The 24,053-nt window shown below is 40.4% G+C and overlaps 2 protein-coding genes across 4 annotated transcripts in view; one reads left to right on the top strand and one right to left on the bottom strand.

Annotated features, from left to right (window-relative positions):
* The first annotated feature begins 512 nt into the window (after positions 1 to 512).
* rtkn2 (rhotekin 2) lies at positions 513 to 10,348 on the top strand. Of its 3 annotated transcripts, XM_082557717.1 has the most exons (14): positions 513 to 738; positions 1,051 to 1,152; positions 2,998 to 3,197; positions 3,595 to 3,653; positions 3,795 to 3,848; positions 3,959 to 4,076; positions 4,306 to 4,506; positions 4,965 to 5,059; positions 5,792 to 5,898; positions 5,991 to 6,122; positions 6,571 to 6,739; positions 6,951 to 7,058; positions 7,385 to 8,126; positions 8,861 to 10,348. In XM_082557717.1, exons 1-13 carry the CDS (start codon positions 604 to 606, stop codon positions 8,095 to 8,097), a joined length of 2,193 nt encoding a protein of 730 aa, XP_082413843.1. In that variant the 5' UTR covers positions 513 to 603; the 3' UTR covers positions 8,098 to 8,126; positions 8,861 to 10,348. The 3 variants fall into 3 exon arrangements, with proteins under 3 accessions (XP_082413843.1, XP_082413842.1, XP_082413844.1); XM_082557716.1 differs by having other exon boundaries at positions 7,385 to 10,348; XM_082557718.1 differs by lacking the exon at positions 1,051 to 1,152 and having other exon boundaries at positions 526 to 738; positions 7,385 to 10,348.
* A 424-nt stretch (positions 10,349 to 10,772) lies between these two features.
* Positions 10,773 to 24,053, bottom strand: part of arid5b (AT-rich interaction domain 5B) — a 75,782-nt gene continuing 62,501 nt past the window's right edge. Inside the window, exons 9-10 of the mRNA XM_082557585.1 lie at positions 16,115 to 16,325; positions 10,773 to 15,925 (exon numbers count right to left, since the gene is read on the bottom strand). Of these exons, the coding sequence (XP_082413711.1) occupies positions 13,925 to 15,925; positions 16,115 to 16,325 (2,212 nt within the window). The 3' untranslated portion in view covers positions 10,773 to 13,924. The remainder of the gene's footprint in view (positions 15,926 to 16,114; positions 16,326 to 24,053) is intronic.

Here is a 24,053-nt window from a genome sequence, read left to right as displayed (position 1 = left end):
AATAAAATAAAATAATAATATATGTAATAAAATGTATGTTATCTGATACCGTCTATGATTTTATACCGTCTAAAAATTCAAACTCGAAAACGGTTCAGCCCTGTTTTGTCTGACACACTGACGCAATGACGCCCCCTCCCTGTTGGCGTAAAGGCACTCGTTTTTATGTATGGCAGTGCCGCCGGGAAAAGCGGAACGTTTTTTCATGTTTATTTTTGAACTGTACCCTTTTATGTATTATTGTTAAAATATTCTTTTTTCTTTATTTAATGGTTGTTATTTAATGATTTCGATTGCATAGGACATTTGCAAGTTAGAGTTTAATTTTGTTTTAATTTTAAGGTTTGATGGTGACTACAACATTTTATTAAGTCGTAGCTTTATGTATTGGTTACATTTTATACTCTAATTCTTATTTATTTGATATGATATTAAATGTGCTGAGAGAACAACACACTTTTAAGCTTTTTAATGGGTGTACTTTATGTTAACACGACGGGAGATTTCGTTTACGGGGGGTACGATAACATAAATCGAGCCGCCCCCGGCCGTTTGAAGCAGGAGCAGTAATACGCAGCTGTTGTTAGCGAATGGACATGCAACATGGACGATCCGCGGGACGTTCAAACTTCCAAGAAAAATGGGGGCTCCAGGTCATTGTTTTTGGCCGGCTCCGCGGTGGATATGGAGATTAAACGAAAGAAAATACGACAGAGTACTTTATTCCTACAAACAGAGGTATGGGCGGTACGACAGTGATTGTTTCGTATGATTTACCCAATGGAGTGGTCCGAGTGGGTGTAAAGTGCACGTCAAACACGGGAATGCTGATCTTTTTAATTCACATGGCTTTAATAACATAGTTTCATGTGCTGCGACTTGACTTGCTAACGCCCTTCTCAAGCTGGATTTCAACCCTCCAGGGCAAAGCTAGTTCGGGGCAGTGCCCCTTTTGTCAATATTCACTTCCCTGAAACCATATCCGTGTACGCTGCATCATCATTGTATGTTTGCTTCCTTCTAATACTGCTCCAACTAATCTCCCTGCAGGCAAAGAGCATGCAGCCGTGCCCTAGTCTTCTGAAAGACACTCTCCAGATAGTAGAGGATATGAATTTGTTGTACATACGACAGATTTCTAAGAAGCTACAGGTGCATATTGTTGATTGTGATATGGAGAATGATGATGTTTGTGTTATATTAGATGTGATTATAACAGACATCATCAAACTTCATTTAGTTAGAATATGTCTGCTGCATCGTGGCGATCGTGGCTCAAGAGTTAGGAGTTCGCCTTGTAATCGGAAGGTTGCCGGTTCGAGCCCCGGCTCGGACAGTCTCGGTCGTTGTGTCCTTGGGCAAGACACTTCACCCGTTGCCTACTGGTGGTGGTCAGAGGGCCCGGTGGCGCCAGTGTCCGGCAGCCTCGCCTCTGTCAGTGCGCCCCAGGGTGGCTGTGGCTACAATGTAGCTTGCCATCACCAGTGTGTGTGAATGGGTGGATGACTGGATATGTAAAGCGCTTTGGGGTCCTTAGGGACTAGTAAAAGCGCTATATAAATACAGGCCATTTACCATGCCTGCCAGTTTTCACTTGTTTTGTGCTTTTCGAAATGCCAATCGTACATTTCCAAACTCCATCTTTGCCATTACAACTGCTACCCGAGACAACTTATTAATCTCATTCAGCTGGCATTACCATCTAACCCCTTCATGCATGCATCATTACGTCACCGAAAGGTTGGTCTTGAGTTTGTGATTTCAAGCTTATCAAGTAATTTGAAACATCACCAGTGTATCATCTTAACTAGTGGGGCTAATGTGTCAAATGATTGCAAGTCCACCAAAGGGTCCAAAACTTGTAGGGAAATCAGTTTTTCACAAAAAATGCTTAATATTGAGATTCCAGCATTCCTACAAAGGAATGTAAATGTATGAAAAGTTTATTATTTGAGGTCCGAATCAGTTTTTATTGCAATACATGAGCAGATTTTTCCTAAATCTTTCATCTGACATATGCTCTCATTAAAACAATAAATAAAAAGACTAAAACTAAATAAACAATAAACACTAAACTGAAAAAATAAAACTGAAAGTAAACTAAAAGAATAACACCCAAAAGGTTGAGTCTGTTCATCTGGACGTAGCATTAAAGAATAACAAAAAATTCAGTAATTAAAAATAAAAAATAACTAGAAAATACCATGAAATATTGACTGGTATGGCCCACTTGTGATCAGATGTGTTTGGACACCCTTGGGCAAGAAGATTTCCCAACCGCCATGCTGTTTAAGATCTGTCTTTTGTATTAAACCCAGAAAATGTTAGTTCTGTTGGTGCCAGAGTGACCTTGGATTTTGTTTAACAACTGCTTTTCTTTAAAAATACCATATAAGGTAAAAACATGGAAAAAAATGTAGGTCTGCTGTGTCTGAAGGCGATAAAAACAATAAAATAAAACTTTTCAACGAAACAAAATACAAGTTATCATATACACAAACAGTTGTGCGCGCACAAAGAGCTGTTAAGTTTAAGCCTATGAGAATAAAGGTTTTAAGTTTGTTTTTGAATGTAGACCAAGTTCCAATTGTCCTCAGGTCAGCAGGCTGCTTGTTCCAAAAACATCACCACAGTAACTGAAAGCACCCTCAGCACGCTTCTGTCCAATTCTGGGAACAGTTAAAAGATCTGCACCTGATGACCTGAAAGGTCTAATTGGGCTATAAACTCTGAGGAAGTCAGAGGGGGTAAACCAATGAGTGCTTTATAAGCTACACAATGTGAAGTGGACTAAAAGACTGAAAGAAAATTCTGGTAATCTAAAAAGCAATTTCCTATGAAAAAAGTTTGCATAACTAATGAAAACCTTTGCTGTGATGCCGCTCATGTCCAAGCTTTTGTTGTCTGATGCACTAACACAATAGAAATCGTCATAGAAAAGTTGGCAGTCTGTTCTTTTTTTGACACTTGTTCATTCTTGTCTGTTTGTCCACAAAGACAACTAACATACAGGAGAAACTTGACTTTGAGATGCGAATGCGAGAGGGAGCCTACAAGCTGCTGCTCGCTTGCAGTAAGAGAGAACAGGTACTAAATGCTTCCAAGAACATGTTTACCTGCAATGCCCGGATAAAGGCATATCTCTCTCAGCTGCAGAAGAAAAAAGAGGAAGAGGACATGATGGGGGGAATCGGCAGGTGGGGAGATTGATGCTTATGGCTCAGTTTGAGTCCACATCACTGTTGTGTGTGTGTGTGTGTGTGTGTGTGTGTGTGTGTGTGTGTGTGTGTGTGTGTGTGTGTGTGTGTGTGTGTGTGTGTGTATCCAATTGATATATGTTAACTTTGATGGGGAGGGTGAAACAATTGTCCTGTCACTAATGAAAGAACTGAGCGGGTTTTGGACAGAGGTTTTTAAAATGTATTTTTAAAATAACAAAATCCAGGAAGTCTTGTTAGATGTGTCTAAAATCTTAATCATGCAGCGATTCCATCCTTTTTTGTAAATGTACATACAGTTTATTTGTTTTGTTAAATTAAATACATTACACACATTTTGATCTATTGTAATGGTAAATTCCAAATTTTATTCCAGACCTTCAGATCTAATTTCAGGTGACCGTTTGCCCTGTAATGGAACAATTGCTTTGTCAGGTAAGATTGCTCATCTTTTATTCAGAATAAATCAGCACCGCACATCTAAAACTATGCAACGATTACATTTAGTTGCAACATTTTGCTCCCTGAGTTAATTTTTAAGAGCCTTTCTTTTTAATTAACTTTCTGCAAACGTAGGGCTGCGCATACCTTTGATGTGGAGGGACTCAGACCACTTTAACAACAGAGGGAGTAAGTTTGCTCTTTGTTATCTTTCATGCCTCATGTTCAGCTTTGCCTCCTGTAATTTTTGTACATACTGGCTGTACTAATGCATACTGTACATCCATGACATTTGTTAGGTTCTCGCAGGGTGGCTGTGTTCTGTCTGATGCAGATTGGCTCAGAAGTGTTTGACACTGAAATGGTGGTGGTGGATAGATCAGTCACTGACATCTGCTTTGAGGGAATTACCATCTTGTAAGTGTTTTTGTGCTTATGTAATATGCAAAGTAGTACTCTCTGAACTGCTGCACTCCACCCTTTAGGTGGATGTATGTCTATTTTATAGATTTATATATAAGGGAAATTTTAAAAGTATTTAATGAAATTTTGATCTAGTATATGTATAATGTATATTGTGTCACTTCAGCCCTGGTTTGTTAATATGTTTTAATGGTTATGTTCTTATTAAAATCCCCACCCTTAGTAAAGAAGCAGTTCCTCAGTTTGAGCTGAAGGTGGAGTTGTGGAGCTGCGCCCTAGAGGAGGAGCTCACACTGGTAAACACGCCAAAGAAACTGGCTAAGAAGCTCCGCAACTCCTTTGGAAAAAGCTCTGGGAGGAAGCTCTGCTCTCTGCTGGACACTCCAGACCCTGACACCTTCCTACAGCACAACCCAATACCGTCGTATGTATTGTGCTGTCATTAAATACTTTATAGGCTCTTGGCTCAAGATTTTTTACAATAACTCTACAATGACTGGTTAGTGGAAGCAGGACTGTTGGGCCAGAGCTTGTTAGGGTTTTGAAAACAAAACCTGTTCCCGTGTTTAGCTTTTAGGTAATCATGATTTATTTTTTTGTCATAATAAAAATAAGAATTTTATTAAAATGAGCAGAAAAGCATAGTTTAAACCATTTAGAATATTAATTTGGACTTCTCAGCTCAAAGTATCTCAAGTATCACCTGTTCACTGGGATATAATTTACAAAATATAGGTTATGTGTACATTTTAGAAGTTGAATTGTCTTCATTATCTTTACTGTTATTGCTAAATTTAAACTTGGCAATATTTCTCCTGAAAAGTCAGCGTGCTCTACTTGAAGACTGCTAAAATGTTCATATGTGTCTTGTACTTGTAACAGTGGAGCCAAATACAGCCTGTTGGCCTACACAGCGCTGTGTCTGCCCGAGGCTGAAGGCAGCTTTCAGTCTCACTCCCTTATTGTCCTCCAAGATGGTAAGAAGCAAAACACACCATTTTATATCTGGGGATATGAAATGCTTATGCTTTTTAACTCCTGATTTCATTTTGGAATAGTAATGATAGATATTTTTTAACATCACTTAAATCTAAACCTCCATTTAAACAAAATGAAGAGTGATGAAATGGAAAGTTAGGGCTTGGGCAGGTTTCTGCCCCTCCTGCATTGCTGCCCCACCTTGATCCTGGTTGTCTTCCTGTTAAAAAGAAGTTCTTCCTCCTCACTATGTGACATGTGCTTGCTCATAGGGGATCATCTAATCACTGGGATTCTCTGTATATATTTTAGGAATTTTACCTCAAGCTTTTGGTACAAGTTTGCACAGTTTACATTATGGGGTTTTTACCCTTCATTTATAAAAGGCTGATAGGGCATGGACGCCCAAGTTTGTGAGTGCAATAATATGAGAACGAGGCGATGTAAGAGTTTGACCTCAAGGTTGAGGTCAGAGGCTAAGTTTTCTGAAGCGCTTATGAGCACAATAAATCGAGAATGTTGTCACCGAGGAGTTTCAAAATAATACCGTAGTTGCATCTGCTAGGAGGCTGAGGGGAAACACTGGGGCTTTTGTTACAGGAGAATGTATGAGTTGTAATAACATATATGTCCTTTTTAGAACTGAATTATTTTTAAATTAACTTTATTTTTTCCATATAGTACAAGGTAACTTATTACAGTTTTCTGGTTGCTTTTCATCGTCCTTACAGCTGAGTGGTCCTCTTGGCTTCCACTTTATGGTAACCTCTGCTGCCGGTTAGTGGCTCAGCCTGCCTGTATGACACAGACCATGATGGCCGGTTACCTGAGCCAGAAGGTGTGTTCACTGTTATTTTGTAATGATAGCAATAAGCTCCATCATTGATTCTCTAGTGTCTTAGTATTTATTTGTATTTTGCTGATTTACAGCAAAGTGTGGAAGGCATGAGCCGCTGCTGCAGTCTTTACTGCGTGCTGAGTGCCGGCTTTTTGTCTTGTTTCTTCACTCCAGAAGAAATTGATGCTAAAATACAACCCATTCTCAAAGTACCCATTAATAAGGTAAGAGACACTAAGAAAAATGTTGAATTACTTGATAAACATTAATGTTAGCAATTTCTTGTTCTGTTGCATCATTTTATAACACAAGACTGGAAGAACAAACTTTTCTAAAACTCTGCATAAGATGAGGCTTTGTGGTTACCCCTGTTAAACTTCATTATCTGTTTCAATTGTGCTGTCTGGAAAGAGAAGTTAAACATCAGATTCATTGTTATTGATTTAAATCTCAGTTCACCTTTTCCCTAACATTTGCAGAGTAACCAAAATACAAGATACCAAATTACTCACTGCGATACGGCTTGGAGCTTTGGCATTTTGCTGTGGAATTAATTTTCTTCTGCAATATCAGCGATGTAATTTTTAATGCACTAACTCGCACAGAGGTGTGATTTGTATTCCGTTAGTGATTTTCAGCTTGTAATAGGTTACTTTTGCTTTTTTTGTGCAGGACACCCGGATCCGAGTGTTGGAGAAGGAATCAGCAGGCCACAAATCTAGGAGTCTGTCCATCATTAACCCTTCACCAGAGGGATCACAGTCCATCGTCTTCACCACAGACACCAGGGAAGCGCTGGAGGACTGGGTGGAAGCCCTCCACCAGCACCATTATGATCAGAGTGAGTGTTATGTGACCATGCACCACAAGCATTTGTATATGAAAACACGTGTTTATGTAAAGGGTTTCGTGTGTGTTTGCCATTATAAAAGAGAAACTGGGGTGTGTGGGCTAGTCTGCGCAGGAAAAGTGGTTGCACATACACTTAGCTAAATTTTAAGAACAGATGGTATAGGTCTTATCATCTCATGCCTATCCTTGTTTATGACCAGGCCAGTGGATGCACTGCTGTGACCAGCTAATGAAGATCGAAGTCGCGTCTCCACGGAAACCATCACTTTTTCTCTCTAAGCAAGCAGACTCTGTTTACAACGACCTGAGTGAGTAGATTAATTGGAAAGAGTCACTGAAGCGAGTTAGACGGAGGTTAATATTTTGCCGACTGTTTGATGATGTGGATTTAACAGGATTTATATTTACACATATTCATTTTAAGAAGGTGTAATGCGAGTGCTCACAGCAAATAAGACACTCACTGAAAAAGAATACACATAATACATTAATTTTCAGTGGTGATGCATGTTAATAAGATGCTTTTTCAAGCAAAATATAATGCTGCAATCTGAGCCTTTGTGATGCTTTATTATATTTTAATAGTACATCAGGGAAAACACTTGATTTTGGTGTTTATTTATTTCCCTTATAGGTATAAATTCACCAGGCAAGTTTGAGAGCATCACTGATATTATCCACAATAAAATTGAGGAGACAGATGGGCACTTCCTTATTGGCCATGAAGAGGAGAAAGAGGCACCTAACTGGTCCAGTCTGTTTGATGGTTCCCATTCAGTGGTAGTGCAGAAGGGTATTCTGTCCCAGAGCAAAACCTCCACCCCTTGTTCGAGCCCCAATCCCAGCAACAGCAGCTGTACTACCAACAGCAGCAAGAAGCGACGCGCTCCACCTCCTCCCCCTGACAGAGAGCCTTATGTTGCTCCCACCTGCCCAGCCAGACCTCCTCTCCCTGCCTCTCTTCATCAGCACCCTCCTCCCTCATACCAGGAGAAAGAGAATTCTAGCACTAGCACTTCACGTCCAATCACAAGGTCCAAAACAGGCAGACCATCTTTGGATGCCAAGTTTTCTGCCATCATCCAGCAGCTCCAGCGGAATAATGCTGGAGGAGCCACCGCCTCAAGTCGAAAAAATGCTCCTCTGGGCGTGCTCAATGTACACCCACAAGGTCAGCACCAGCCCCCCCTCCAACAGCTGGACTACCAAAACCACCACACCCAAACCCCTGAGGCCACAGCTGATCATGGCTTTGTGAGAGCCACTGATGGTCCTGGTCCTGTTCCCGCACCACGGAGCAAACTGAGGAAGTCTTTCAGAGAGAGGATGAACCTTAAAGCGTTGTAACCCCAACCTTAGATCAGATCTAGAGTGAGGTAACCTTGCTACTAATACAGATACCTGTCACACTTTATCAACTGAGCTGGGTAACGCTGCTAAAATCAAATATAGCACTATAGAACTAACTGAGGAGTGATGATAATTCGTCATGATCGGTGATGATATTTGGGCTTGACTGTTGGTGTGGTCCTTAATAGAATACTTCATCATTTGGGAAATGTGATTTGCTGACAGTTTGGTGGGAAAAATTCAATACTACTCTCATATATACAGGAAGGAGCTTGAGCCAGGACATTTAGTTTAGATTAAGAAGGTTATAAAGTTGAAAATGCAAAGACGAATTTTCTCGATAGGTAATAAATGTGTTTACCTGCACATTTCTCTCAATCAAATATTTTAAATAAAACAATAAGGTTAAAAGGAGAGTAATGTCAGAAGCAGTGACTCACTGGAATGGGCATGACACAGCTCAGAGAAGTCACGCCAGCGCAAAACGAGTGTTAGTTAATATTTTAGCTTTAGATGTGAGTGTAGGTAGTTTTTACCTTTGGACAGTCTTCAGCCCGAGCTCCAGCTTCATACTGACTGCACAAATCTTACTCAACAATGAAACACATAAGCATAGTTCCAAAAATGTGTAACGGTTGTTTGCCATAAAGGGTGGGTAGGTGATGACGCCACGTTTGAGTTTACACCTTAGTTTGCAATATCAGGACTATGTGTATAAATTTCCTGCTCCTCTTTCCCTTTCTAAACCTTCCATGTGCAGCTAACCCACAGATGAAATTAAAAGCTGAATGCTGGCTTATACACCACTACCACCATCATCAATCGCACTAAAATGGAAAGGCTTATTTCTTTGCTCTGCCACTGGAACATGGATTGAAGAAAGAGCTTTTGAAAAGGCGCCCAAATTGGAATTGATCCATTGGCCGACTGAGGACGAGTCATTCCTTTTGGAACTATTGACTTATTCTACTTACTGTGATGACTTTATGACCACTATAGCTGAATTTAAGGAACATAATTTTAAGAGCAATTGCAGGCACTAATGTGACATTCCCTGAGGTCTTAATAATAGTGTGACCTTGGTTTTCAGTGGCTACACAGTATGTCCAACATAATTTAACACTACAGCCAATATATGCTATGAACATTATTGAATGAATGAGTCTTTTGAGTAGCTGAAATAATGAATGCCCTTGTGTGTGTGTTTTGAACATATCCAGTACTGCCAGCCACTAAATATCTCAGCCACTTAGTGATATTGTGTTGAAGAATGGTCGTCATAATTACACACAGTGTGCAAAACATTAGACTTTGCTCCCTTCACAATCTAGATGAAGCATTATAGTGAAAGCTGCAGTCCCTGTTTTCTTAAATCTCACCCTCCATACTGTTTAATTTAGAGGGGAAGATGTAGATTTAGGAGGAGGTGGATTACAGACGGGTTTAGTTTAAGCCTTGAAAGGGAAAAAGGGAGAGAAGAGTACAGAAAGCGCTGCAGCTTGATTTTTAGCAGTGTGTCAAATGCTTTTTGTTTGATGTGTATTACTGATGCATTAGTCACTTTGATCTTGTACTGTATACACTTGGAAACATAAGAGAGGGTTTGAGGCTAGAACAGCACACCATCACTTTTCGCTGATGAGAACAGTGGTTACGTCTCAGACCCCATGATTATCAAAATAATTACATTGCACATCCTACATCCCCCCCCCCAACATCTTGGCCATTTTCAGGTACACTAGGTATGCTTGAGAAATGCATAGAAGTACCACTAGCAGGTACTCTGAAAGCTGTGTTATTTTGGACAACTGACTGTGTAGCCCTGATGAAACTAATTGCATGAAAAGATATCATCTTATAACGGAGCCAAATTTCCTTTCATTTTATGAATTTATAATCAGTTTATATAAATAAAAACAGCATCTTGAATTTGTAGTTGTTGTTTGTTTTTTTTGTTTGTTTGTTTTACTGTTTTTGATCAAAATATTTTGTAGTTTTTTACATTAGTATTGTCCTCTGATCTCAATGGTTGTTGTTTAGCATGTTCATTATTTAGACTTTTACTGGCACTTAATTTTATGTATTGCAACATAGCTATTCATTAATCATGTCCCACTGCAGTGTAATTTGCGTATAGTGCAATGTTAAAAAAATATAGTAGTTAATGTTTCTCAAAAGGTGCAATTTTCTTCTCACTCTGTTGTCTTGGAAGCTCACCGTGTTTTTTATGATTGCTGATCTGCAATAAAACGGCCTACATTCCACCCTGGTGAGGCTGCTTTATTTTTGCTGAGCTTGGAAGTATTACTGAATATTTTTCATGTTAAAGGTTTACCAGGGGGTGGCAATAAAAGTCAAAGCATAGCTTTTATTGCCACCTAGTACACATCCCATAGAGATACATGCACTGGCACATTTCTCTACTGCAGCAAATACTGAAGAGGCTTCTCTGGCATTGAGCCCAGAGGTAGCCTGTTGTGAAGATTAAGGCGGATGGAATCTCATAGCCAGATAATGGTATTACAATAATAAAACCCCATTCACACTGCATTTACTGAGGGAGGGAAAAAAAAGCATTGCTTTGATGTTAGCACACTGACATTAAATACCAGTTTATCCAACCCTTGCTATTTATCTGCAGTTCAGTTAAAGAACACCACTGAAGAAACATATAGATAGTAAAATACTTTAATTAAATATACAGGAGGTCATATAATACAAAATGTGTATTTTTTTTGTCTTGCCTGCCAGCTGGGTGATTGGTAAACAGATGGCTGCTGTATCAAAAACACTTTCAGGATGCACATTAATGGAAACGACATGGAAAAAAAAAGTGAAACGACAACAAATAAACAATATCCTAATTCTTAAATTGTAGTGTTTGAATTTAACGTGATCACGGTGACCTTGAAACAGAGCAAACAAGGACACGGCTAGATTGTGTAACCAACTTTTATACTGTTTTTATACTATATACAGATTATAACAGTTTATATGATAACAACCACGCAGTCCTATCTACAGTGCTATTTACACAAAATAAGACGAGAAGGAGGGGTTGCCATGAATTGATCCCGTATGAATGTTCTGTACAGGAGCCAGCACTAATGCCAGTTTTACCTACACACAGCAATGTACAGTACTTAATCAGAAATGAATGTCTTTATCTAAGTATTCGGTAAAACTTTACAGACGTTTTACAGATTTTTTTTTCTTCTTTTGAAACACCAGACATGTTCACTGTGTATTTCGACTATCCTGGATTGCAATTATATAGTGGTTGTAAAAGCCGGCGCAGGTGTTGTCTTTCCACCTCAGGCTATGGAGCATGGTAGGCATATTTTATGGAGTCTGGTACCTTTTCATCACTGCTTGAAAACACATAGAGCACACACGCCCTGCGGGTGACAGACACCAGACCTGTGTCAGGATCAGTAAATCTCGCAGGTTCTTGTATAATCGACTGGCTGACAGAGTTAAGCTAGGTCAACAGATTTACTTAAGTTAAAGCGTAAGTGTTTAAAATTTAAACTTCTTAAAGTGCCCCTATGTGTTTCACCTTATTTATTTATCTGTTATATAGCTTTTCTTTTGTATATTTAAAATTATTCTCTCACACAGAAAACACTGCTGCTGAACTGCCTTGCTAGTCCAGGCTTTACTTACTTGCCTACATAATAATGTAACACTGTGACATATTGCCTTCTTAGCAGCTAGTTTGGTGCACACTCAGACAAAGAATAATGAGCAGTGGCATGAATTAAATCCAGAGTCAACCAGCTGCAACTTCTTTAAAATGCTGCATATCTCAGTTACACCTAAAGAACTGAATACCAGTAGATTCATCTTTTATTCGTTAGTTTTTTTAAGTATTTTGGGGGGATGGACTTTTTTGCCTTCGGAGTTGAACCCAGGGCCACTGTGGAATATGGCCGCTTGTGAGCTAAACCAGAACCCAAATTACTTTTATTTTTGACAGCTATATCATAGAATAATTGGGAAATTCTTGTGTTTACTGTTGGTACAGAGCACGGGTAGTGTGGCTAACATTATCATCCTTTGCTTCTGTCTGCACTCTGCAATTACACATACTGTATTTTTACAGCAAAATTCCCGATAAAGCTGCTCACATTTACATATTTTTCTATTTCTGCTGTCAGACAACAGAAAGAGCACAAACCCACTGAGACTAATTTAAAATAGCTGTAACTTTCAAGCTATTAAACCATTGCTTAGAACTGCTAGAATTATAACAGCGACTTTGTCTAACAATATCACTGTTTATATAAGTAGGGGGACCATTTCAGAGGTTGGGAAGAGTATAGAAAAAAGGTTTTCATCAATAAAGTGTGTAAACTTACTCAAATAGGTCCCCAAATATGTTATGAACCTGTAAATGAGCACAATAGGGGCACTTTATAATTTAAGCACAGATACTAACCATTAGGTTTACAGCATAACTGTTTACATTTTAAAAACATCCCATTCTGTGCCTCACACATTAAGTCTGGTGTCTGATAGCCAAGTGTGCCATACTGTTTTTGCATGGGTGTCTGTGCGCTTCGTTTCAGACAAGAGTGACAGTAATATTGACATTCCTACCCTGCTACAGAAGATAAACCTTAACAACTGTAGTGCTAACTCTAATCCAACACTGCGAAAGGCACAGATATTTGCAAAGCAGTAATATCCTAAGTGACAACATTCCTATCAAATCATACAGGGAGTCTTTTCAGCGTACTGAAGAAAAGAATATGTTCACCAACAAAAAAGCTTTTCAAGTCAAGAACAAAAAGATGAAATGCTGATTTTTTTTTTGTGGTGAGCATTCCACAGCAGACAGCTGCTTCATTATGCTGGTCCTGCAGACAAAAACAAGCCGCTACAGTCTACTCATCACAAAAGGTTTAGGGGGTCATATCACTTTTAGTTTAGAAAGTAAAAAAAATTTAATGACTTTTTAATCAATGCTTAACAAAAAAAAGTAATTTGTCAACAGACTGAACATGAAAACTGCTTATTTTGTATTTGAACTGAAATACATGATTATTAATAAAAGAAAAAACCTGAACTGAGGAACAAGTGAGTCTACAGTACATCTGTCATACACAGCACCTCTAAATGTTTTGTTATGATTAAACTATTCGTGTTATGCAGCACCACAGTGAGTGTTAATGTCTATTCTAAAGAGTCCATGTGGATTTACTGTGGCACAAACAGGCAACAGAGCTCAGCGTGGAGACATGTAAACAGATACAACACCACTGGCTGCCTAAAGAGTAATTATGCGCTAAACAGCTGCTGAACATGGTTTGCAATTGTGAACGCACCTCTAGTTATATAAAGAATTTGATTTACGTTGTCATGTTACTTGTAGTGTTCTTAAGCAACAAAGTTTAGCCCTCAGATGTAGTAAACAAATGGCTTTTCTCTGTTGCCCTCAACATTTCACACATCCAGAGCAACAACCTGACTCATGGTTACTGAGAGCGGCAAACTGATTTGTGAGCACATACACATGAGCATTGTGCAAATAAGAATACGACGACAACAACAAAAAAGATACAGTAAGTGGTGATACAAATAAAGAACAGTGCAAAGTATATAAACAAAGGCATAAACAATTTAAAAAAAAATAAAGAAAATGGAATTTTCAGTCCACCTGACTGATGCATTTATCAGTCAGTTATCAGCCAAAGTTACATAATCAGTGTTTTGTTTTGACTGAGCCACAATCCCCGAGATAGAGAAACAAAGACAAAGAAAAGCTGAGACAGTTTCTGAGGATGAAGAAAGAGAGTGGGAAATAAATGTCTCCTCTTTCTCACAGTCTGGTGCTGGGGTGTACCGAGGACAGCTGAGGTGGTGGGAGGGTTGAGAGAGGGTATAGATGGTGCAACAGGTCCCCATACAGTGCTGCCCCACCAGGGTGCCTGTAGAAGTGGTGTGGGCTAGGACTAGAGGCCAGAAGCTGCCTGTGGAGCATCATGGAGTGGAATAAAGGGGGAACAAGAGGAGATACTGCTGACTGGCTTTTTAGGTACTGGAGACCCGGATGCTGTTGGAGCCCGTCCTGGGCCCCTGGTGAAACCAGGCTGCCAGGCGGGTATATGCCAGCATAGAGGGGTGCGGCATGAGGTGGGGGAAAAGTGGTTGTAGGGTGTCCCTCAGGAAGATGGTTGTTGAGGTGAACAGCATGGGCCGGCTCAGCTGGTTTCAGCTCTTCTGGATCGCTACGTCGGATTGTGCCAGCAGGGTGGATTGGTGTAACCACACGAACTTTCCTTTCAGGGACATCTTCGCTCTCGGGCTCTGCTAGACTTCTTTTACTGGGTCGATTGGGGCTGGTGAGGGAGGATTCACCTGAAGCTTTGGGGCTGGGAAATGACTGTGATGCCTCTGCTGGGTTCTGCTTGGGGGGGGAGATTGTCATAGGAGGAACTCTGCATGCTTTAGGGTGAGAATCCAAACCCTGGTGCATGATGGAATATGAGAGACTACAGAAGGGAGGCTTAGAGAAAGAGGAAACCCTCTGAGAGCGTTGTTTAGAAACTGTGAAGTCTCTTGGCTCATCTTCGGCCTCTCTGCTCTCGCCGTGTGTTTGAGTCCTGTCACTGAAGTGAGATCTGTAGGCCAAGCCCTCTTGCTCCAGGGTGCCACAAACAAAACCCTGGCTGCCTTCACGGTCCCTTGTGTAGTGCTCTCGCCGCTCTGCACTAACAAAGCCAGGAATCCTCTCTTGACTCAGACAGTTCTCAGTTTGCCTATACAGATTGTGGAGGTGAGGGGAAGAGTAGCAGTCACTTGCGTAATTCCGGGGCTGAGAAGCCGGGCCCTGGAGTAGCTTCTCCCCACAGTTTTCCAAGGCATCCTGAGCTCGGGGGAGATAGGGCTGCCATGGTGCGCTTACTTGAGGCTGGGGATGATGGCTTGTCCGGCAATTGTAACTCTCTGAAAGCTCCCCAGCAGTGCTCCTCTCTGATGGGCCACCTGTGGCTTGTTGGTGAGGCTTGCTGCTCTGGGCATGCTGGATGACTGATGGCCTGAATATAGGAGCTACCTCTGGGATACCGTGCCTTTGTCCTAGTCCCTCCTCTTCACTCTTTCTCTTCTCCTTTTCCCCTTCAGACACTGATATGACAGGAACTGAGGATGTAGCTGTGGGAGGTGGAGGCTGAAGAGAAAGAGGTGTAAAGGAGAAAGGGTTGGACTCACACACTTGAGAGAGGAGCTTCTTTTTGGCCAAAGGAGACATGACCCCCTGGCTTGCTTTGCAGTAGGCAGCCGTCTGTCCGGAGCCCTGGGTAGACTCCTTCTTAATAACCCCATAGTCTTCTTTCTCTGGGAAGGAATCTGTGCTTAAGTCTATACACTGTTTGTCTGCCTGTTTACACATCGGCAACACCTTCCCCACTCTCCCACCATGACCTTCAATGGGGTCTTTGACCCTGGAGAAGGGCTCAGGCAAGGCTACATGTCCAACAGGTTTGTCTATATCCCATCGATGAGACAGGTAAGGGTTTTTAGGAATGAAATGACCTTCATTTTGCTGTTCACAGGTGAGTTTTGACTGCAGGGCCTCACTGATTTGCCTCCATTCGGGCTGGGAACCAGAACCAGTACAAAGGGGTAGACCAGCATGTGGGCCTCTGCAGTCTGGCTCTTTGGGGCAGAATGAAAATGGCTGCTCCACCGCCAGGGACTCCTCTTTCTTCAGGGTAAGGTGTAACTCTTCCTCCTCTATTACAATTGGTTCATCTTGCAGAGGTACCTCCTGTTTTATGGCTGAGGGAGGGTCATGATCCTCTTCTTTCACCGTATCATCCTGCAATTTGGAAAAATGATAGTTATTTCAGTTTTTCAAAGAAGAAAAGAAACTCATACTTTCTTATTTGGCAAATTCAACACAGGGGATGAGGGACTGATGAGAAAGCATAGCAACATAAAAATTAAATTGAATTGAGAGTGAGATGGAATCCTGATGAGCCAGCAGCTGGATAGGTTTGCTACTAACCTGTGACTGTTCTTGGCCTTTCAGTGTATCCCCTCTATCCTTTTTACTCCCCAGCTTGGGATTGCTCAGGCTTTTTAATTTCTTGGCCCCTAGTCCTTTGGCTTTGGCTCCTGACGCCTTCTCCTGGCTGGTCTCCTGCTTCCTGGGTTTGGCCAAGGGGAGGGGTTTGTCGGGCTCTCCTTTAATATGCCTCTCGTAAGGGAGGAGGAGCCTGAGGAAGAATGTGGGCAAAGCAGATATGATCAAGTTATGTCCTGTCAACTTTGCAAGGCTTGGTTACTGATATATTGTGGATCATTGCACATAAACAAAAAGCTTTTTTTCCTGCTAAACAGGAAAAAGGTGGAAGCTTTTTTTTTTCTTTTAAAAAGCAAAACACCTTGGTTGTTTAGCGTAAAATACAATACACCACATTGTTTGGCAACTGAGCTGCAGCTTCGCCCCTGGCATGCAGTGTATCAAATAGCTTGCTTTAAAACCTCCTTGTTTTAATACCTGGCAAGCATTAACGATCCTATTGTAATTAAACTAGGTTAGGGGAAATCCAGGCTCAAATGGGTGCCAGAACATGTGTGTGTGTGTGTGTGTGTGTGAGAGAGAGACAGAGAGAATTTGAATAACCAGTTATCTCCTGCTGAGACAGATCACATTTGGTATTACTTTAACCTTAACAGAAAATAATATGTGTGTGTCTGTGTATGTGTGTGTGTGAGGGGATTCTAAAGTTAATGTAATTTGGAATGAAAAAAAAGGAAAATATCTTGGAGAAATGACATCAAATTCTTTAACTTCACCGCACATAATCTCTAATTTAATATACTAATGTTATTAATGATAGAAGCCCTTAAATTGGTTATAATAATGAAATATTTCAGCTGGTATAAGCATGCTTTAGCTGTTACATGTTATGAAATCCTGAATAGCTGCGTATGCTTCAACTTCATTAAGTCCATACTAAGTAACAAGGAAAAATCTGTAGAATAAACATTAGACTATTTTTGACTTCTGGTAATCCTCCTCTGAATACGCCGCAAGTCACTTTTCCATATCTGATGTCATAACTAATGGGAACATTAGGATCTGGATAACATAACAACACCCATGTGTAAAATAATAGCATGAAGAAACCAGTGAGGGAAACTTTTAGGCTTTTATTGCTAGGAAAAGAAAATGGAAATTGGCACTAGACCAGAAATAAGAAACGCTGTGGAACAGGAAACCAAGACAACTGAAGAACTACGACACTAAGAACTTCAATAAGTTCTTCTGAAAATCTTTCCAGCTCCTCTGTCAGTTTCTTTAAAACAATAAAAATCCATGAAAGCCAGACAGAAACATGACTTTCTAAGTCATGAGAAGAAAAAAAAAGGTCTTCTCGTGTAACGACAAGAGACGGTTGCACTATTCCTTTTAAGGGACATGGCGGTAAAACAAACAATGAATCAAGAGCTGTTTCGCCTCCTCTTCAAAAGGAAGAAAAAAAAGCCTCAGAGAGTTCAAGAGGCTCTGTGGGATTTTTTGTTATTTTTCCTCTGAACAAAAGTGCTGGAAGGGAAAGCGGTGAAACTACATTTCATACAGCTGGTCTGGCACCAGGCCCCAGGCCAAGAAAGGAAATGTACTATTAAATGTGACTTATTGGAGAGATGGAGAGCAAAGAGGTTGTGAAAGAGAAGAGAGGAGGGAAAGGGCCAAAAGGAAAAAGAAACAGAAGGATAGAAAGAGCGGCATAATGACATGTTAATGAACAGGAAAAATGATTTTGAATAAAGGAATGAAAAATCCTAGAAAACATAACTTTAAAGTAGAAGCTGTGGATTTTCCCCTGTTAAACAGGGAAGTGCTTCTCAGTCTTTCTATAATTAGGCCTTATTGCACAAAAAAGGAGGGTGAGGTAAATCTTCCACTGTTATAAACAAAAGGTCTTGAAAATTGTTATCGACATACCGACATGTAAAAATATCTAGAGGCTATTAGAGATCAAGGGCTAGAAAAGTGACATGTTTGCTGCATATACAAGGGTCTACTGTTGACTATCAGCAGGATCTGTGGGAAAGAGATGGCTGCCTGGGCCTGGGTCAACTTTATGGAATGTCAATAAGGGCTAGGGGGATGGTGGTGTTGCTGGTTAATGTAAGAGCTGAACCAGGGAAATTACTGGAGCTGAAAATAGTTACACATGGAAAGCTTAAGATGTTATGTTGGTCCGGGAAACCAAAAAAAAAAAAAAAAAAATCAGCCTCAGGAAGTTCTATTCATTGTTAGAAAGACTTGTTTTGTAACACTTAACTACTGACCAAAAATTTCAGTCTATCAAAATATGATTGTACATTTTATACACCCATTACAGTATCTTTGACTGCCAGGAAACAAGTATTAAAACTGCAGGAGTCCTGTAAAAAACAAACAAACAAACAAGGCAAAGCAAGTAAAAATTAAAAATAAAATCCTAATAGACCCCTGTGTGTGAAAGCAATTTCAAACACTGCACCTATAACTTAATCATGATTGTGTAGTATGATATAATAAGCACTTATAATACAATACTGCTATAAGTAGCAATTTCCTTCAAAGCAGGGGAGGGGCTAAGCTTGGCAGCCACTGAAATAGTTGAGAGAAAGCCAGATGTAGTTATTAATTTGAGCCACTTGGGGGCGTATTCTGCACTGGAAGACTCCAACAAGGAATTTCATCAAGGCAGGAGAGGCAACATTTTTATGAGGTCAATAAATACTTAACTTCCTCTCATGCCAATTTATCACCTGGCTTTTGTTTAAGCGGCCGTTTTCCATGTTCCTTAACAAGGAATCCAAATACGCAGTGAAGATGAAATATTTATATTAATAGACAGAAACTATCTCATGTAATTAATCAGAAAAAAATATTTCTTCATATATACGATGGATTATATGTGACTGATTTTGGAATCTGGGATCAACAACACTGTGATTCAACAGAACAAAACTGTCAACTAAGCAGGTCTGTGCCTTTGAAATAATGGCTTACACACAAAGCACTTCTACTGAAAACAACAAAAAAAAAAAGACAACTTGGCAAAAACAAGGTGACTTTACCAGCAATGTGCTGCTGTTGTCCGAGTCTTGTGTTACAGGAACAAGCACTGTGCTCAAATCCAAGAAATGCCTAAGTCACCAAATAAGTGGAAAAAGCCCACAGGCTGTTCCATTTCAACAATTTCCCTCTCATCCGTCTTGAAATTAATTTTTGCTGGTGTTGTGTTAAGATCACAAGAGCTGCTTCATGCGTTAAAAGAAAAAAAAAAAAAGGCTGGTGGACAAGCCCCTGGGGCTGTAGAAAGATTTGGAGGAAAGAAAAATAACGTACTTTTACAAGGCTGTGAGGAAAAGAGAATAAAATAGAAAAGGATAAAATCAAATCTTTATCATATGTAAGTGGAATGATTAAGCACCATCACAGCGATGAGAAAACAATAACTGCTGTAGAGAAAGAGCCAAGATGCCGGCAGAGGGATAAACAGACATTGTAGCTGGTCCCTTTGCTTTGGATTTATGCCTCAAAGCCTCTCTTTTGTCTCGAAGCCAAACCACTTGAGGTGACCCTCATTCATGCAGTTAAAACAGGAGGGCAGCGCAGGAATGTATGAAAAACTTAAGTCCTTTGTCAAGTCTGAAAATACCAGATTTAAAATGACCTCTACTGTTCCCCCGGGGTTTGCTCTCATTAGCTGCTGCTGCAGCTTGCAGTAAATGTTCACCATACAAGGTGTGAGCCAAGAGTGCTACATGTAAGTGTTTAAAATAAATGTGTACTATTCTGCATAAAGGACCACTCAAGTCTTTCAGTCACTAAAGTATTAATACGCCGTAATATCCACAATATGTTCCCTCTTGCTGCCCTGAAGTGGACTGAAATCTCAGCAAGAATATCATTAATTTAATTTGCAACACTGAAGCACTTATTAATTTCAGTAGACTTGAATAGATTCTCATACAGTCGATTGCCTGTCACACATCAGTGCCATAATTTGTGATTTCTCACTGCCACTGGGGGAAAAAACCCCTCAGACCTTTTGATTAAATTTGACACATAAAGAAATGATCCGATATTGTGATTTGTTAGATGGCTGCAAAAAAGAAAGAAGAAGAGATTTTTATCACTGAATGCTCAATAAAGCATTTGTCTTGGGGAAACCATCTCGCTCTCAGATGTTAAAATAGCTGCCTGCTATTTTAGTGTAAAGAACATGCAGCTCTTTGGCTGCCTTCCCACTCTAGCTCAAGTCCACATTCTGTGGAAGTGTTCATGGATATACAAAGACTTTGGCCATCCTTCTGATACAGACAACATGTTGAGACATTATTATAGTCTTAAGGAATGCTGAGAGTAAATACTATGTTATCATATTGCAACTGTCCTATCTCTCTCCTGTTTTTTTACTTTCTTTCTTTTTTTTAAAAACTAAAATAGTCAACCATTTTTACTTCTTTATTAAATTCTATCAACGTCTCATCCTGCTTCTTTCAGGTTTACAAGGTGATACTCTTTCCACACCACTTCTTACTGCAATCTAATGATACCCTCTGCTGCAGGACAACAGACCAACTTAAATCTGTGTTTCAGTGTAAAAATATAATGCGCTACATCTGATGTATTGCAACACAGCAAGGACAATGCGGAGCGAGACGCTGACGAGTTCAGAATAAAATTTACAAAACAATCCTGTCTCTTTCTCTCTTGCCCAAATTTGAAACCCGTGGTATTATACGGTAATTCTCAGAGCAAGGACTGACTCAAGGTTTCCTAATAATGTATTTTTATATCTGGAAAGCAGCTTTAGTGAATGCAAAAGAACATCGATACCAGGAGGAATGAATAAAGGCTGAATCAATAAAACATCTAGTCGACTAAAATTGGAACAGTCGTGCATCTGTCTTAAAAGAAACACATATCTGCATGATCTGAGCCAGAGAATATTTCACAGGCTCTGCGTACAGTACATCTGGCAAACATCCATTACTTTATAGACAAAATGATTTAATCCAAAAACCCCTCATCTGCGTTTTCTGCTATTACCCAAAACCTCAGAGTTTTTAAATAGCAAATTATTCTAAATTGCTTCGCTGTTGCCATGGATACCCCCCACCTCCCCCTCCAAACACCCCCCCCCCCCCCCCCCCCCACACACACACACACCAATACCAACCCCGTGGTGCAATTACATTAGAGTGCCAAGGCATGGTGAGGTATTAAAAATCCGTAACAGGCAGAAATGAACAGAGATGGTGGAATGTGATGTTTCTGTTACAAGAGATCACGTAGGAAACCTGGAAGATTAAATATGTAGGAGCTGTTAAAAGGCGCTGACCTGTATAATGAAAGAAACAGCATGAAGTGCAAGGCAGGGAGTGGAAGAGAGAGAGACGGGGAGAGGGAGAGTGAAAGAGAGAGAGAGGAGGGAGAAAATGGCACAGCACAGAAGCAAAAGGCAGTCTATTTCAAGGTTATTGATGCCATCTTTTTCATGACCTCATTTTTAATTCAGAGCGCTGGGCCCTGACAGCTAATCTCGGGAAACGGTTTAAATAAATATCATTAAAGCTTCCCCGTAGCTGCAGCGGCAGACCTTGGCTTGGACATTTCTACATTGATTTTTCCCTGCGCACTAATGAAGGGCGCTCTGTGCCTAAACAACAGTAACTTTGAAAATGACAATTAGCTGAGGTTATCTCCTGTTCAATTCCAGCTATGTAACTCTATTTCTACCAGTGATTACCGCCCGCTCCTGGACAGCATAAATATAGTGATTATGCCCCTGGCTCCATCTTTCACAATAACATCTCCTAGGAAACCATTTCATATGATTTTACCATTAGGGCTGTAAAGGGATAATGTGTATAATTTAAAACGAGCACTGAATGCTTGTGGATATTCACAGTCTTTAACCCAAATAACACCAAGACAGCCAAGAATATCCACTTAATTGAAAGCAATTATGTCCTGAAATATTGTTTCCTTTTTTCCTACTAGCTGGAGACTTATTTCCTGCTCTACTCTACTTTGGCCCACTGAGACAAATCAAAGTGATCCTTCTGAGAGATGAGGAAAACATAGGTGTTGTTCCAGTTTGTTCACTGTACATTCTTCCCTGTGAAATATATTTCTGTAGCACGTTGACTAATGATTAAAGGTGGAAACAAAGACGCCTCTGGGGAACAAACACATACTTCAGCGAGCCCACAAACAGCCTCATTCATCATGCAGAGAGAATGGCCGTGTTTGCTGAGTTAATACAATGAAGCTAATTGCCCTCCAAGCAGTCCAAACACCAAGGCTCAGCTAAAATTATTCCCCTGATTGGAAACTTGCTCAGCTTCAGCTGATATCTCTCTCTCTCTCTCTCTCTCACACACACACACACACACACACACACACACACACACACACACACAGTCACCCCCATCCCCTCCTTCTTACACCTTCTCTCTGTCAGACTGATATTCACTGCAGTGTGTGGATATTATTGCTTTGTATTGATTCAGCATTATTTTCTCTCAGCTGCTTCTCGGTGGCTGGAGAGGGAAAGGCCAGCGCAGCAGCAGTCACACCTCAGTGCTTCCCACAAATTCGTCCTACACCCCTATTTTATGCCTTACAGACAAATGAACAATATAGCGTTTTACTTCAAAGTAATTGCTGCACTCCACAAAATAAGGATGAAACACGTCTTGGATTCTGAGTTTTGCAACAACAACAACAAAAAGCAAAGACTTCTTTTTTCCCCAGTATCATATTTGAAGCCATGAATTGATAGTCACGTCTATTATTAGTAGAAATAAGAGCATCCAGTTTGCAGCAGGTTCTTATTTGAAGTTCGGAGAAACAACTGGGAATGCAGCATAAACACTGGAGGCACTTGCAGCTGAACATTTAGAGGCGCATTGTCAGCTTGTCAACAAATTCAACACCTAAAATAATATACTCTCACAAATATGGTGTTGCAAATTTCCTGGAAAAACTGCCCTGGCCGCCAATGCTTGTGCTCGTGAATTCGCTTACAGCATGCAATCTTGACACAATATGAAGGTGCCTGGCTCCCTCATATGGCACTGCTGGCATATTGCTGTATTACGGATAGGTGTGTGTGTGTGTGCCTGAACTGTGCTGATGCATAAACCTGCAGCAGCCAGAGGGATGTGGAGAGGGTCACAGGCCCGGAGGAATGACCTGCTTCATGAGCGACTGGTTATCTCTTGCTGGGAAGATCGTATTTGGCATTTGTTTAACCTTGGGCTGTGTGTGTATGTTTGCATGTGTGTGTGTGTTTGTGTGTGTTTGTGAGTGTGTGCTAGCAGCCCTGCATTAATAACCACACAGCTCCCTTAGGATCATATCCATATGCTTGCTTAGGTTTTGTAATACCATCTAAGTGATTATAATGTGGAGGTTGAAAATGCTGCAGTATCAGGCTGAACGATTAAATGAATATATTAAACTGGTGTTTTCATTTTATCCCGCAGCTTTCTGTGCTTGTAATGCATATATAGTGGAAAATGGAGAGACTGCATGCGTATTCATATAGGTCAGCTAATAATTAAAAACTTTGCTGTTATTTTGAACTCCTTAATCCTCTTTGGTTTGTTTGTAGAGCGGAATTGGAACAGATTACAGCACAATTGGTTTCACTGTGCCACACAACTGATCAATTGAGGCAAGGAAAATAACCAAATCTCATGTCATTATGAATTGATTTAGGTCCATAGGATAAGGAAGACATTTCTAAATACAATTACAGCTACATGCTAAAACAGTCGGCATCCCACTGTTGCTCTTCATGTGTACATTGACTTTCCGTAAATAAGATCAATATGTGTCCTGCTGTGTCCTGATGTTACAAATAAAGCATTGTGAAAGTACATTTGATGTAGCTGTGAAGGAGTTTACCCACTTCAGGCGATGC

The sequence above is a fragment of the Aulonocara stuartgranti genome (genome assembly GCF_965226115.1).
Source record: "Aulonocara stuartgranti genome assembly, chromosome: 13".
NCBI lineage: Eukaryota > Metazoa > Chordata > Actinopteri > Cichliformes > Cichlidae > Aulonocara > Aulonocara stuartgranti.
The sequence above is the reverse complement of the archived record's forward strand: the minus strand, read 5'-3'. Positions and strand labels throughout refer to the sequence as shown.

Bases quoted from the DNA above. Each gene is read 5' to 3' on its own strand.
- rtkn2 (XM_082557717.1), top strand. From the start codon at position 604: ATGGACGATCCGCGGGACGTTCAAACTTCCAAGAAAAATGGGGGCTCC. The intron at 739-1,050 runs GTATGGGCGGTA...ATCTCCCTGCAG, and splicing joins CTTTATTCCTACAAACAGAG to GCAAAGAGCATGCAGCCGTG. The intron at 6,123-6,570 runs GTAAGAGACACT...TTTTTTGTGCAG, and splicing joins TCAAAGTACCCATTAATAAG to GACACCCGGATCCGAGTGTT.